A 12,964-nucleotide genomic window follows, 5' to 3' on the forward strand; every position below is an offset into this window, starting at 1 on the left:
GTGGGGAACACCAGGGCTAAATTTTAACGTAACTCCAAAGTTTTTCATTTTAACGATGAAAATGAATTAAAGTTCAGTCCAAACAACCCCATCCTTCTGTCAGAAACTAGATCTAATGTCAACTGGCTAAACTGTGATTCCTCACCAATGGTGAAGATGTTGCCCACATCCTCGCTGCCGTTGCTCTGGGTCTGGAAGTAGCGGATTGTAACGATATGGTACTGGACCACGCTGTTGTTCCCGATGTCGTTATCTGTAGCCACCAACCTGATGAGATCTGAGCCAACTTTAGCATTTGCTGCAACACCTGAAACAAAAACACAAACCAAATGTTAGTCTAGTTTTATACCAGATGATGATTCACCAGCAGCAGCAGCATCAGTTACCTGCTGTGTATTCTGTCTTAGCGAACCGAGGCGTCTGGTCATTTATGTCCTCGAGTTCGATCCGGACTTCCAGAAGGCTCGGGTCTAGAGCAGGGTCCAGCGCTCTGGCCTGTAGTGACCTCTGACCTTTGGGAGAGGTCCAGCTCCTGTTGCTGGAAGCCTTGATGATGATGGAGTAGGCCGGGATCTCCTCCCGGTCCAGATCCTTCAGAACCCTCAGCTCTCCATCAAGACTCAGGCCAAAGTTTGCATCACTATTTCCTCCTTCAGCAGCACATGAAACAGATTTGTGGTGAAGATGGATCTTTGTAAATGTCTGCATTATTCTTTTGCTTTTGAAGTGCGAATGCTTTCATGTGCTCAGACAATATGTTCAGGAAAACCCCTTGAAGGCAGGATGAAATCATCATCGATAAATTAATACTTTTCATCCAAAAACACTAACATTCAGTGGTGGGATGTACTTATTGTACTTAAATACATTTTCTATGTATTTGTACTTTACTTAACCAGATTTAATCAAGGGTACTTTGGACTTTTACTCCACTGTATTTCTATAATGTTACATTCCATGTTACATTCATATCACTTTGCGTTTTTCTTTTTGTTTATTAAAACGTTTACTTGAAAGTGTTTACTGCAGTTAAAATAACAAATAGCTTTTTTGCTTTCTGTTAAATAAAAACTTTAAATGTATAATAATTCCTCCTTCTTATTAGGCTTAATGACATTTAAGTCTGCAGGTCATCCCTGAATTTAAATCAAAGTGTAAATTGTGTCACAAATCCTAAACCCAATAAAAACATGTATTCATGCCTCTGTCTGCAGCATTATTCTTTAAAACGACACAATACCACTGATATATTAAATAAAATACACATACAGTTAATGATATTCTACATCATTGGATAAGGTAATAAATTCAAGAAGTACTTCTACCAATACTTTTAAGGATTTTTAAAATCAAGTACTTTTACTAGAATACAGTTTTGTTTGTTTATTTGTACTTTTATTTAAGCACAAAGTTTTAATATTTCCTCCACCACTGGAGGACCATCATTGAATGTTTCATACTTGCAATAAAATAGTAGACGATGGCGTTGGAGCCCTCATCGGCGTCCACAGCTCTGGTTACGTTTCCCACCACGGTACCAGAGGGAGAGTGTTCTGGTACCGTCAGCTTCTGGTAGGGCAAGCTGCCACGCTGCAGAGAAAACCAGTCATTACAACATGCAAACATCCCAAAACTGGACACATAAATTACAGCTCAACATTACCGGTGGCTTGAGGAAGACCGGTTCATTATCGTCAATATCCAACAGCGCCACCTGCAGAGGCTGGGTGGTCTCATAAGGCACTGGTTGGCCCATGTCACGGGCCACGATGATAAGCTGAGGAGTGATTTGCACACGGTTACTGAGGGCGGCGCAGCGGCCCCGTGTTGACTGCAGGAGTTGCAGGAGAAGGCGGACTCACGCTGAGCAGGGCTTGTTTCTCCCGGTCCAGTTTCACAGTAGTGGTGATGACTCCAGACATGGCGTCAATGTGGAAGTTTTCCCAGTCTCTGTTCCCAGCACCAGTCTGCAGGAAGGCGTAGCGGACCTCTCCGTTCACGCCCGCGTCTGAGTCGGTGGCATGGACCTCATACACAGGCAGGCCTGGAGGCTGCTCCTGCACAAAGCAAGAGTCGAAAAAAGTAATCAAAACTCAGATTTAATACAGTTTGAGATAGTTTTGCAAAACTATTCTTTTCCCCAGGACTTGCAAATTTTAGCCTTGGTCTTTACTTTAACATTTTTTGCAATAAGAAGAAAGAAAATAATAAAAAACTGCTGCAGCATCTTTTGCTAAGAGCAGTAGATCTTCACCTTTTAAAAAATTACATAATCTGTTGTACTATGTATTGCATTACATAAAAGTTTCCAGGCTTGATTTTCCCACTGTTAGCTGGAAGTTCATCAAACGAGACTCACCTGAATTATTAGTGAGTCACATGAAAACAGAGTAAACATGCTAACATTAGCTTAGCATTAGGGGAGCTGATACCTCAGCAATATGAATAATGGTTCCATTAGCTGGCCTGACAAACACGGGTCTGTTGTCGTTGACGTCTATGACTGTGATGATCAGGTCTGCAGTGCCCCATAGGGGAGGACGCCCCTGGTCCGTAGCTACAACGGTGAAGTTGAAACGCTCAGAAGACTGGAGCAGGCGGCGCGAACGCACCAGTCCGGTGATTGGATCCAGGGAGAACGCATCTAAAAACCCAAAAAGACACCATGACTGATGAACACGCTGCACCAAAATGATTCCACAAAAACAATCAATAAAATAACCCACAAACTACAAGGACATTTATAGTTCTAATTTGGCAAAATGTGAAAAAGTTGAATATGAATATTTTAGCAAAACACTCCAGAAAATGTTTTGGTAAATTCTTACCTAAATGCGGCCCAAGTAGGCTGTAGATTATGGCAGCATTCTCTCCTTCGTCCAGGTCAACTGCGGAGATGGTTATCACAGACGTACCGCTGGGCTCGTTCTCAAACACGCTGGTGTTATACACTCGCATTGTGAAGCGCGGCCGGTAGTCGTTTACATCCAGAACCGTCACCAGAACCTGATGAGTCACAGATAAAGATGATTTAGTCAGTTTTCATGCAATCATGGTAAACATCTGCTAATATGTAGTTGTAATGAGCTCAGCACCAAGTGTTTGCTAATTGATGCTGGCTAGTCTGCAGGAGCTGAGTTGGGCTGTTCTGTGATGTGAAAGCTCCAAGAAGGAGCTGCGTCTAAAAGGTGGTGCTGGGTTCATCCAGATGTTTAGCACAGCTGAATGGCTGCCAGGGGGTCAAAGAATCGTCAAGCATGCATGAAAGAATAAAAGCAACACTCCAGATATGATTTGGATGAAGGAATAACATTAAAACATGAGGTGAAGCTCAAAAACATCGGTTTTACATAATACTGCCCATTTAAAGTACCAATCTTCAAAATATTCTCATTATTCTGACATTAAGAATATGAAAATATGAATATTGAAATACTGAAACCAGTAAAGTTTAGTCTAATTTAACATCTGAAAATAATGAAACATGTTTTTTAGACAAACCACAGTTTTGAAAAACTCTAACAATGTTTCGGTTGCTTTGATGCGATAGTTGTTTCTACCTGAACAGCGTTCTCTCTTCGGTTGTTAGGGCTCCCTCCTGGGTTGTCTCGAGCCACAGCAGTCAGAGTGTAGTGGTCCTTGGTCTCCCTGTCCAGAGGGGACAGAATGTAGATTTCTCCCTTACAAAGAAAGAGGAAAAGGAATGATTAGGAAGGAAGTACTTAAGTGGGAGTGGTGGCGTTATCAGGACGTTATTCTGCCAGAGCGTAGAGCTGAAAATGTAGACTGTGCATTGGGCTACAGTGTGAGCTTCCATTTCCAGACCGGATCACTTTCATCAGCCCGAGAAGAGCAAACACAGCAGGACGGCTCTTAACTGTCAATGCATGCTTATGTTTTGTGCAAGGTTGCCAAAGAGGAACTGTCTGGCTTTTCTGTATGCGGTCAAAAGGTTATTTAAATAACATCTCTTGCAAAACAAAGTGTACATAACCAAAGCCAACAGAAGTAAATGAGAGGATTCCAGCATGAAGAAGTTGTTCTGTAATTTGCTGAACAGTTAGAAAAAGGCTGAATTGCAGCTTGTGAATGACCTTACAGTGGAAGGTTTGATGCCAAACTTGCCCTCTCCGTCCACAAGGCTGTACTCGATGACAGCGAAAAGTCCAGAATCAGCGTCTGTGGCTCTGACACGAACTACGGTGGTGCCCAAGTCCACGTTCTCAAAGACGGGTTCCTTAAAACAAGACAAACATCGTGTGAGAATCAGCTGCATGTCAGCCCATCAGAACAACAACAAACACTTCCTTTATTCAGTTCAGCTCCAAATGTGAACCTCATTCTGTTCAGATTCTTTACAAACAGTGACATACCTAACATATCTCTGTTCATCTGGATGATTATGGCTTAAACCAATGGAAACCAAGCATTCAGTTAGATTAGAATATTACAAGATCATGGATTTTTTATCAACTCAATTTTTTTTATACAGAAATGTAGACTTAATGAAAAGTATGAGCATGTGAACTCATGAAGTGGTCTAACCTCATTTAGCAGGAATTCCCCTTTTCTACTCCTCTTTTCCTGCCACCAAACTTCCCTTTATTATGCTCACATATTAAGACTATTTGATTTTACTGGATTCATTCTTTCATCACCATGATAGATTGTGAGGTTCTTCTCTTGTGCAGGTCAACCTACAGATTTCTGGGTATCTGATTCCACTGTGGTCTCTCATCTGTCTGCTGACAGAAGCTTGTTCTGCTTCCTTCTGCTGACGAGCGTAATGAAGATGCTGTGGTGCTCTAAGCTCGGACCTTGGACTTGATTTGGGTTGAAAGTCACCTGCTGGTTCTGGTCCACCGGGTTTTATCACCAGTCACTGTTGAACCTCAAACTGGACGTCTAGCAGCTTGGAGTTTGTGTAAGCCTGCAGTTATCACTGTTATTAATAAACCTTTTCCAGCTGCACTTTTTCCTTCCACTAAACTTTCTATTAGAATGCTTGGACCCAACACTCGTTTTTTAAGCAAAGACTTGGATTGATGAAGTAAATGAACTTTTTGATGGTATTCTAAGTCATTGAACTTAACTTGTTCATTATTAACAGTAGCAATGATTAGTCATGTCTCTGTAGAGGGACAGTATTAGTATTGTGTTTTCCAGGCAGATAGTACCATTTTATATAAGTAAAGTAACTATGTTACCTTCAGTTGTTATAAAAATCTTATATATGTCAAATATAAAATTTGACTTTGTAATTTAAATTGGGTCTCTGTCTCTTTAAAAACTCCTGCTCTTTCTGAAACTCCACCTTAAGGAAGTTATAACATCACTCCCCCATTAACCCTTTTAACAACGTTTTTACCAGCGTTTCACTGAAAAATGCACAGTTCCACCAGGTCTTTGCCAATTGCTACTTGCTAGTCTGAAGGAGCTGAGTGGGAAAGTCACGTGGAATAACATTATAACATGATATAAAGCTTGAAAAAGTTGATTTTATGTTTTTCTGTTCACTAACTTTCTCTAGTTTATGGGAACCATTTTAAAAGCAGCAGCCCTACAGATCTAAGCAGTCCTGTACCTGATAGGACGGCTGCAGAAACACTGGGTTGTTGTCGTTGACGTCAACTATCCGTAAAAAAACCGGAAGCTCGGCGCTCCTCGGAGGCGTCCCGTGATCCTGAGCCTGAATGGTGAAATTCAGCCACTGCACTTGCTCAAAATCCACCGTCCGATTGGCCACAATCTTCCCTAAAAAAGCAGCAGCAGCAGTTCTACAGTAAATTTCTATGCTGCATTTGTTCTGCAAAGCTTATGGGTGATCTTACCGGTGGAAGAGTCCTCCAGTCTGACATAGCCCCCTCTTGGCAGGTGCAGCAGCTGATAAATGACCTGACCGTTTGGACCTTTATCGGGGTCCACAGCGGACACCGACAGCAGCGTCGTGCCCGGCTGAGCTCCTTCTAAAATCTGCTCTGTGAAGTTGGTGACTCCGAAGGGCCGGAAGCGAGGCGCGTTGTCGTTGACGTCCAGGATGTTGATGGTTAGTCTCGCTGAAAGGAAAAGAAATAAGCAAAGAAAAAAAAACTTTTACTGCAAGAGAAACTCACACTGAAATATTTAGAAAAATCCTTGATTCACTCTGGCAAAACTCTTCAAAATAAATTTAAACAAACCATTTTAATGTTGATCAAAGTCTTATACAACTTTGAATTTGTAATTTGTAATCTAATTTCGATTTAATTTCACTACAGCTTGAATAAGACATGACTCAGAAACCCATATGTCTTACCATCTCTATTCCAAATGGGAAAGACAAGTAAATCTGGCAAACAGAGCAATAACGGACATTAATAATTTTACATTTTGCCTTTTAATTTTACGGTGATCAAATAAGACCAATAGCAGGGTAGTATTGAGAAGTGAAGGTCATGGAAGGGTGGCATGAAGAAGCAGCTAGAACTGTGACCAACAACTTCTGGATGAATTCCCAGGTTCAGCTGGCCACCGTCAGAGGAAGCAAAGTGTGGTTGGGTTCACCAAATCTCCATGACTTGGTGATTATCTGGATGGTAGCTGGTTGTGTGTGAGGCACAGCAGGCAAAAGGCGTTTCTGTCCTTCCGAGACAAACGTAAAAATGTGGAAATTGCTAAAATCTTTGTGGACTTTAACTTGAATCACAGTAAGATGGAGTTTTTTCCTCTTCATGACAAATTTTTTGACTGATGTGACTTATATTCCAGAGAGACGTCAATACCGTAAGTATGGGGGATGAATTAGAATCAGGATCTGAAGGTAAACACAACCTGGACTTACCGTTAGGAACACTGCCAGACTTGTCAATAACCTCACTGGCGTTGTCATGGACAGACACAATTATCTCAAACGTAGCTACCAGCTCTCTGTTCAGCGGGTTACGAACAAATACTGCACCTAGAAATTCCCAAAAACATGTCGGCAGTTTCAAAACATCTAAATAAAAGGGTAAAAAAAAAACAACAACGTTGTTTAAATGACAAATGTTTCAGAAAACCAAAGTCAACCTGTGTGTAAATCAATGCCGAAGGAGTTCTGCAAGCCAACCACTGGATTGTTCCCATCATCCTTTGCCTCCACTGAGATGATGTAGTACTCTAGCCTTGGATTGAGATCTGGGTCTTCAGCGGTGAGGGTAGCTACCACCACACCTGGTGGGGTCGACTCGTTGACGTTTATCATGGTTATAGGTTCTATAAAACGTGGTCTGGAGTCATTAACGTCGTCCAGGATAACTGTCAGCGTGGCTGTACCGGACAAAGGGGGCGCGCCGCGATCAGTTGCCATCACAACGAGGCGGTACGACCCACGCTCCTCTCTGTCAAGTGTGGTGTTACCCACCAGGACGGCACCAGAAATCGGGTCGACCACAAAGCGGTCCTGAGCACCGCTCTCTAAACGGTACATCAACCAACCGTTGGCGCCAGAGTCCGCATCGGTGGCGGAGAGCTGAGTCACCACAACGCCTGGAGGTGACAAAGACAGGTGGGAAGACATCTACAGTTCCATCAAATAAACCTCAACAACAACCAGTGAGGCGGTAATGTTTTCAGACACGAGTTAAACCTGACAAACATCTCATGTGAGACCAGGTCCGTCTCAGACGTGTCATACGCACCAGTGGGACTGTTCTCAGGCAGTCGGACGCTGAAGCTAGACGGGCTGAAAACAGGAGGGTTGTCGTTCTGGTCCAGGATCGTGACGGTGAGAGGGACGCTGTTGTTTAACCCTCCTATGTCTTCCCCAACCAGAATCAGCTCTACCCGAGGGTCCTGGAAGGCTTCACGATCCAACTTTGCTCCCTGACGCACCAGTAGGACCCCTGAGGAGAGATCCAGAGACATTAGCTTTACTATTTCAGCATGGCTTCATGCTAACTGTCTCCAGAGAAATGAGGTTACCAGTGTTGGAGTCAACAATGAAGAGGTCGACCCTTGGCCCCAACAGTCGGTATTTCACCACAGCATTTGGGCCGATGTCTCTGTCTTCAGCCAGAACAGGCCCATTTAAAACAGTCACTGTGCTGCCTGAAGAACATGTGAAGAAAGATGGATTTCATGAACAGTTTGGAAATTACAGATCAGAAAACATTAGGAAAACATCTGTGATTTCTGTGTTTCGTGCCTCTGGTAAGGCACAGACCCATCAGTGGATGGGAGCTTTCGCAACATCAGAACTTATTTGGCAAATGTGTCTCTATCTCCCTGTCACGCATTCACTCTTTTTCAGAAAAGCCCAAAACAAGCGTAAAAACTTTTGACAAAATTGAGCAAATTATTTTGAATTTTGACGTTGTTCTCTAATGCAGTACTTCAAAATGTGCATCGTTGTTGCCTGATGTTCAAAATGGTGTATTAAGTATTCTTTCACTGGATCTGAATTTAAATGCAGGTCAACTGTCAGAATTCATTTATAGGTTATGATTTTCCTTTAGCTTCACAATTATTCTCTACATTTTTCTTGGTCGGTGATGTAAAATTCAAATAAAGTAAATTGTAATTCATGGTTGTTGTGTGATAAAATGTCAGTAGCTCTCTGTAAACTTCTTATGTTTTTATATTCACCCATTCGTAACCAGCTGCGAATTCTGATTACTGATTGGTTCATGTGTTAAACAACATGAACTAATGCCCTTTAAAGGTACAGAGAAAATTACAGCTGTGAGTTAATCTGTCGAAACCGCAAGATGGAAAAAAGCAAGCATGAGCTATGCATAAACAAAGTCAGGAAGTGGTGGAGACAACGCTGCGAAGTTTCAATACAGCATATGTGGATTGTCCTAGTCAAATCAAAGGAAGAAGGTAGATACCTGCTGGTGAGTTCTCAATTATTTCAGCTCTGTAGCTGGTTCTCGTGAACACGGGCCTGTTGTCATTCTCATCCAGAATGGTGATAACCAAAAAGTCAGAGTCCTGGTTTTATTGAAACAAAAGATGAAAGAGTGAGAGAACATTAAAAGTCTGCCTGAGCTGAGCTGTTATTTCTGCATTTCCCTCATCTAACTCCCCCAGAGCCCAACCAGTTCCATGCAAGATGGTCTTCTTGGCTATATGATCACATGTGTCCCAGATGTGAGTTACATTAGATCAGCTGCAACCCAGCGAGGTGCTTCAGAGAAAATGAAGTAAACATCATTTAAGCCCTTTAAAAATCAACCTTGTGCAGCCCTGCAACTTGACAGGAGAACCTGCAGAACCGTGCTGCAGACTTGGTGGTTAACTTGATGCATACCTTTGCAAGTTCAGTTTCGCACCTTTCTCTACACGGCCTTTTTTTAGGGTACCTGCATGTTGGCTTCCGTTTACAAAACACCAAAGACGCTCCTGTAATAACTGCTTGCAAAGATTGTTCACACTGGTTTCATTCTGCTTGAATATGTTTATTTTAATTTAATGAGATGGGTTTCTGGTAAGAGATTATTACATCATTATTGCAGATGTTTTTAATTATCTTTGTAAAGCAGAAAACATGGAAGCACCATGGGAAGAGTGCTGGTTGTTTACAGGTAAAGGACGAAAAAAGACGTTTTGAAAATGACACATTTTCATACGACATGTAGATTAAAATGTATGAAACTGCTTAGCATGCTTAAAAGACTGAAAATTGCTGAGACATTAAGACTGTGGAAAGGGGGATTACCCTGCGAGCGATGCGGGGGTTCTCTGGATTGTCCTTCACAGTGATGGTTAGCGTGTACTCCGCCACTAACTCTCTATCCAGCGGTCTGTTCACCTGCACAACACCTGACTATGTGGGACAGAGATGAATCAGAGCTGCAGGCATGAAGGACATATCACTACATAAATCAGGATGCGTCATACATAAGAAAACCACAGAGCAGACAGTTCAGGATGCGAGTTGAAGTTTTGAAGAGCAACATGTTTAATGGGTTTAAATGTGGTAGAGTGTAACTGTGATGTGGAAGAAAAAGGAGACATGGCTTCAAAACTAATGACACTAATAAAAATCTGAGAAGTGTGGCCTGTGTTTGTCTTCAGCTCTCTGATTTAAAACGTTATAAAGTCACTTTTAGGTGCAATTACAGCCACAAATCTTTACGGGTCTGTTCATTCGAGAGGCCTAGACAAAGTTCAGACCTAAATCTAATTCACAATCTGTGGCAAGATTTGAAAACGTTCCCTGACGACTGAGCAGTCCACAGCAGATAGACAGGTAAGACTACAAGCTGTAAAGTAGAGAAAAGTGGTTCTTTGACTGGAGGGAGCTGGATGCACCCCACACCTTTCAGATTTTTACTGATGAAATGAAAACCTATGCTGTTTGTCCTTCCACTTCAAAATGATGTTAATCTGTGTTGGTCCATCACTTTAATCTGTATAAAATATTTTGAAGTCTGTGCTTGTAATGTGACAAAACACGAAAAAGCTCAAGATGTATGAACACTGCTGCAAGACGCTGGAAATGTTTAGATGTGGACGAAGAAACAGACTCATTTCTGCAAACAGCTGCGAGGCCATGTTGATCTGACTCTAACTCTAACGATGTTTATGGACTATTATGGGAATTTTTCTTGCGGTTCTGTAACAAACTTGCAGTCAGTGATATGTGGAAGTTTCCATGTTTATGTAAGAACAGTTGAAATAGTTTCAGCTGGAACTTTCTGTTCTCTTTAGCTGATTACAGAAGGAGAGAGAGAATTAGGAAACATCTGTGCACATCCTTCTAATACGAGCTGCTCTCACCGACATGCTGCACGTTTTTAAGACCAACATGAAGGTGTGGCCCTCCTGAATCAGGGCAGAAGAACGGACAAATGTGTCTGGCTTCAGAGTTTTTGGTTTCCGTTACCGTGTCGTTGATGTAGAAGGCTCCGCCCGGGTTTCCAGCAGTGATGTTGTAAGTTAGAAGTGCGTTGCGTCCGCTATCTGCGTCCCGAGCTTGAACTCTGGCCACGGAGGTGTGTATCGCCGCACCTTCACTCACACTGGTGTTGTAGGGCAAATTAAGGATGACGGGGTCGTTATCGTTGATGTCCAGAACGTAGACGCCCACCACCACCTGATGAAGCAGCACTGTTCAGGGAATCTCAAAAGTTCATAGAAAATATTGTTTCACAAAGATTATTAAGTAATACTTAGCTATAAATTCAGTTTCTCCTCTCCATTCATGTTTTGACATGACTGTTTGTTCACTGCCTTGCAATCATTCTCTGAATCTCTCTGATTGTGAGAACATTTTTAGTCCACATCCTCTGATGGCTCCATAGATTTTCTGTCACTCTCTCTGTCATTCATGCATCATTTTGGATGCATGATTGAAAAATAAAATCTTCCCTTGTCTTTAGCCTTCAGGCACCTAAGTGTTACTGATGTAGTATTTGGTACTTATAGCTTCTTATGAACAGCTCAGCGCTATAAGTACCTCTGAGCTGTTCATAACCTTCACAAAATCCAAAACTTTAAACACAAAGAACAGATAATGATGCAGCCACCACCGTGCTTTACTGCGTGTACGTTATTCTTTTACTTTCACCATAACTCAACCTTCCAGCCTCTTGTAAAACTTAATTGCTCAATTCAAAATAAAAAGAATACAGGAGATTGTCGTCACACACAGAACAGAACCACTTGTTGCAAATTTCTGAAGCTCATTTTGTGCAGTTTTTGTCATCTTTTCTGAGTTGTAGCAGCTTAAAGATCTTTCTGATTCTTTGAAACTCCTCCGCCAACCACAGCGTTGGCTAAAAGATGGAATGAGGAAAGTCGAGAAAAGCCAACAAGAAAAGCCGAGCCTTCACTGTAGCTGATGACAGGGTGACCTCACACTGACCCAGTGCTTTAACTGAGCCATCAAAGTTTTAATTTTATAGTGTGTGCACTTCTGCAAAGAGGCTATTGCATTTTTTTTTCATTTTATATTTCCCCCTACTATATATATTGTTTTTCAGTTGAATTTTAAAAAGTGTATATTATTGAACACAAAAACAGCTTTGAAATTGTCTATAGTTGTTCTGCCTCACAAAACCTGCTGTTCTGAATTTTTCATCCACAATGTTTGCAACTCGTGTCTCATCTCCTACTTTTCTAGCCTGGAAACAATAAAAATACAGAGGAATGTATTCCTACAGCAGTTATCTGAAAATAAAGGAGATAGAAAGTATTTTGTGGACATTGTGCCGTTAGAATTATGCAAAGAGATATTATAATACAGAAGTGACACTTATAAGTTCCCATTTATGGAAGAGGATATGATGACAAAGTAGCGTCTGCTTGCAGCTTGACGGCTGCTGACGTAAAGCGGCTCACCGAACTGTTGCGTGACGGGGTTCCCAGGTCCCGCGCCGTCACGGTGATGTTGTAGAAAGCTGTGGTCTCTCTGTCCAGCTCCACATCCCTCCTCACCCGAAGCTCGCCCTCCACAGGAGAGATCATGAACTCATCTGAGAACGAAGCAGAGAAAACCTTAGAGGGGAACGCAAACGGTTTTAGATGCTCAGAGAAAGCAGACAGAGGGACACTGACTCTGGTTATCTCCACCAGTGATGCTGTACTCTACTTTGCCGTTGAGACCAGAATCTTCATCGCTTGCTTTGAGGGTCCACACCCGCGGGCCCGGCTGGCCCTCCGTTACCTCAAAGGGACCCTCGTACTGTCTGGGGAAGGTTGGCGTCACGTCGTTCACGTCCAAGACGTTTACCGACACCTGGAAGCAGGAAGGAGACGGTTTTTTATTCAAACCCCCACAAAGCTGGAGCTGGTGATGGGAATCTGGATTATCTCTGTAAAGATGATAAAAAATGATCATTACTGTTGTGCTAGATGTCAGGCGGAGAGCAGGTTTCGGACACTGGTCAGTAGCCGTGATAACCAATGCATAATGCCCGTTGCTGATCTCATAGTCCAGCTCCTTCACAGCAGTTATTCTCCCCTGAACACACACACACACACACGCACGCACGCACGC

At 42.4% G+C, this 12,964-nt stretch overlaps 1 protein-coding gene across 1 annotated transcript in view; it reads right to left on the reverse strand.

Annotated features, from left to right (window-relative positions):
- Window positions 1-12,964, reverse strand: part of cdh23 (cadherin-related 23) — a 71,145-nt gene that overhangs the window by 7,292 nt on the left and 50,889 nt on the right. Inside the window, exons 23-43 of the mRNA XM_016664801.1 lie at window positions 12,809-12,928; window positions 12,523-12,703; window positions 12,307-12,440; window positions 10,850-11,059; window positions 9,680-9,787; window positions 8,850-8,952; window positions 7,942-8,067; window positions 7,659-7,862; window positions 7,048-7,506; window positions 6,821-6,937; window positions 5,832-6,056; window positions 5,585-5,754; window positions 4,100-4,237; window positions 3,561-3,680; window positions 2,829-3,006; window positions 2,433-2,644; window positions 1,863-2,057; window positions 1,664-1,777; window positions 1,461-1,590; window positions 387-650; window positions 146-307 (exon numbers count right to left, since the gene is read on the reverse strand). Of these exons, the coding sequence (XP_016520287.1) occupies window positions 146-307; window positions 387-650; window positions 1,461-1,590; window positions 1,664-1,777; window positions 1,863-2,057; window positions 2,433-2,644; window positions 2,829-3,006; window positions 3,561-3,680; window positions 4,100-4,237; window positions 5,585-5,754; window positions 5,832-6,056; window positions 6,821-6,937; window positions 7,048-7,506; window positions 7,659-7,862; window positions 7,942-8,067; window positions 8,850-8,952; window positions 9,680-9,787; window positions 10,850-11,059; window positions 12,307-12,440; window positions 12,523-12,703; window positions 12,809-12,928 (3,670 nt within the window). The remainder of the gene's footprint in view (window positions 1-145; window positions 308-386; window positions 651-1,460; window positions 1,591-1,663; window positions 1,778-1,862; window positions 2,058-2,432; window positions 2,645-2,828; window positions 3,007-3,560; window positions 3,681-4,099; window positions 4,238-5,584; window positions 5,755-5,831; window positions 6,057-6,820; window positions 6,938-7,047; window positions 7,507-7,658; window positions 7,863-7,941; window positions 8,068-8,849; window positions 8,953-9,679; window positions 9,788-10,849; window positions 11,060-12,306; window positions 12,441-12,522; window positions 12,704-12,808; window positions 12,929-12,964) is intronic.

Source organism: Poecilia formosa, unplaced genomic scaffold, assembly GCF_000485575.1.
Source record: "Poecilia formosa unplaced genomic scaffold, Poecilia_formosa-5.1.2 Scaffold513, whole genome shotgun sequence".
Lineage (NCBI taxonomy): Eukaryota > Metazoa > Chordata > Actinopteri > Cyprinodontiformes > Poeciliidae > Poecilia > Poecilia formosa.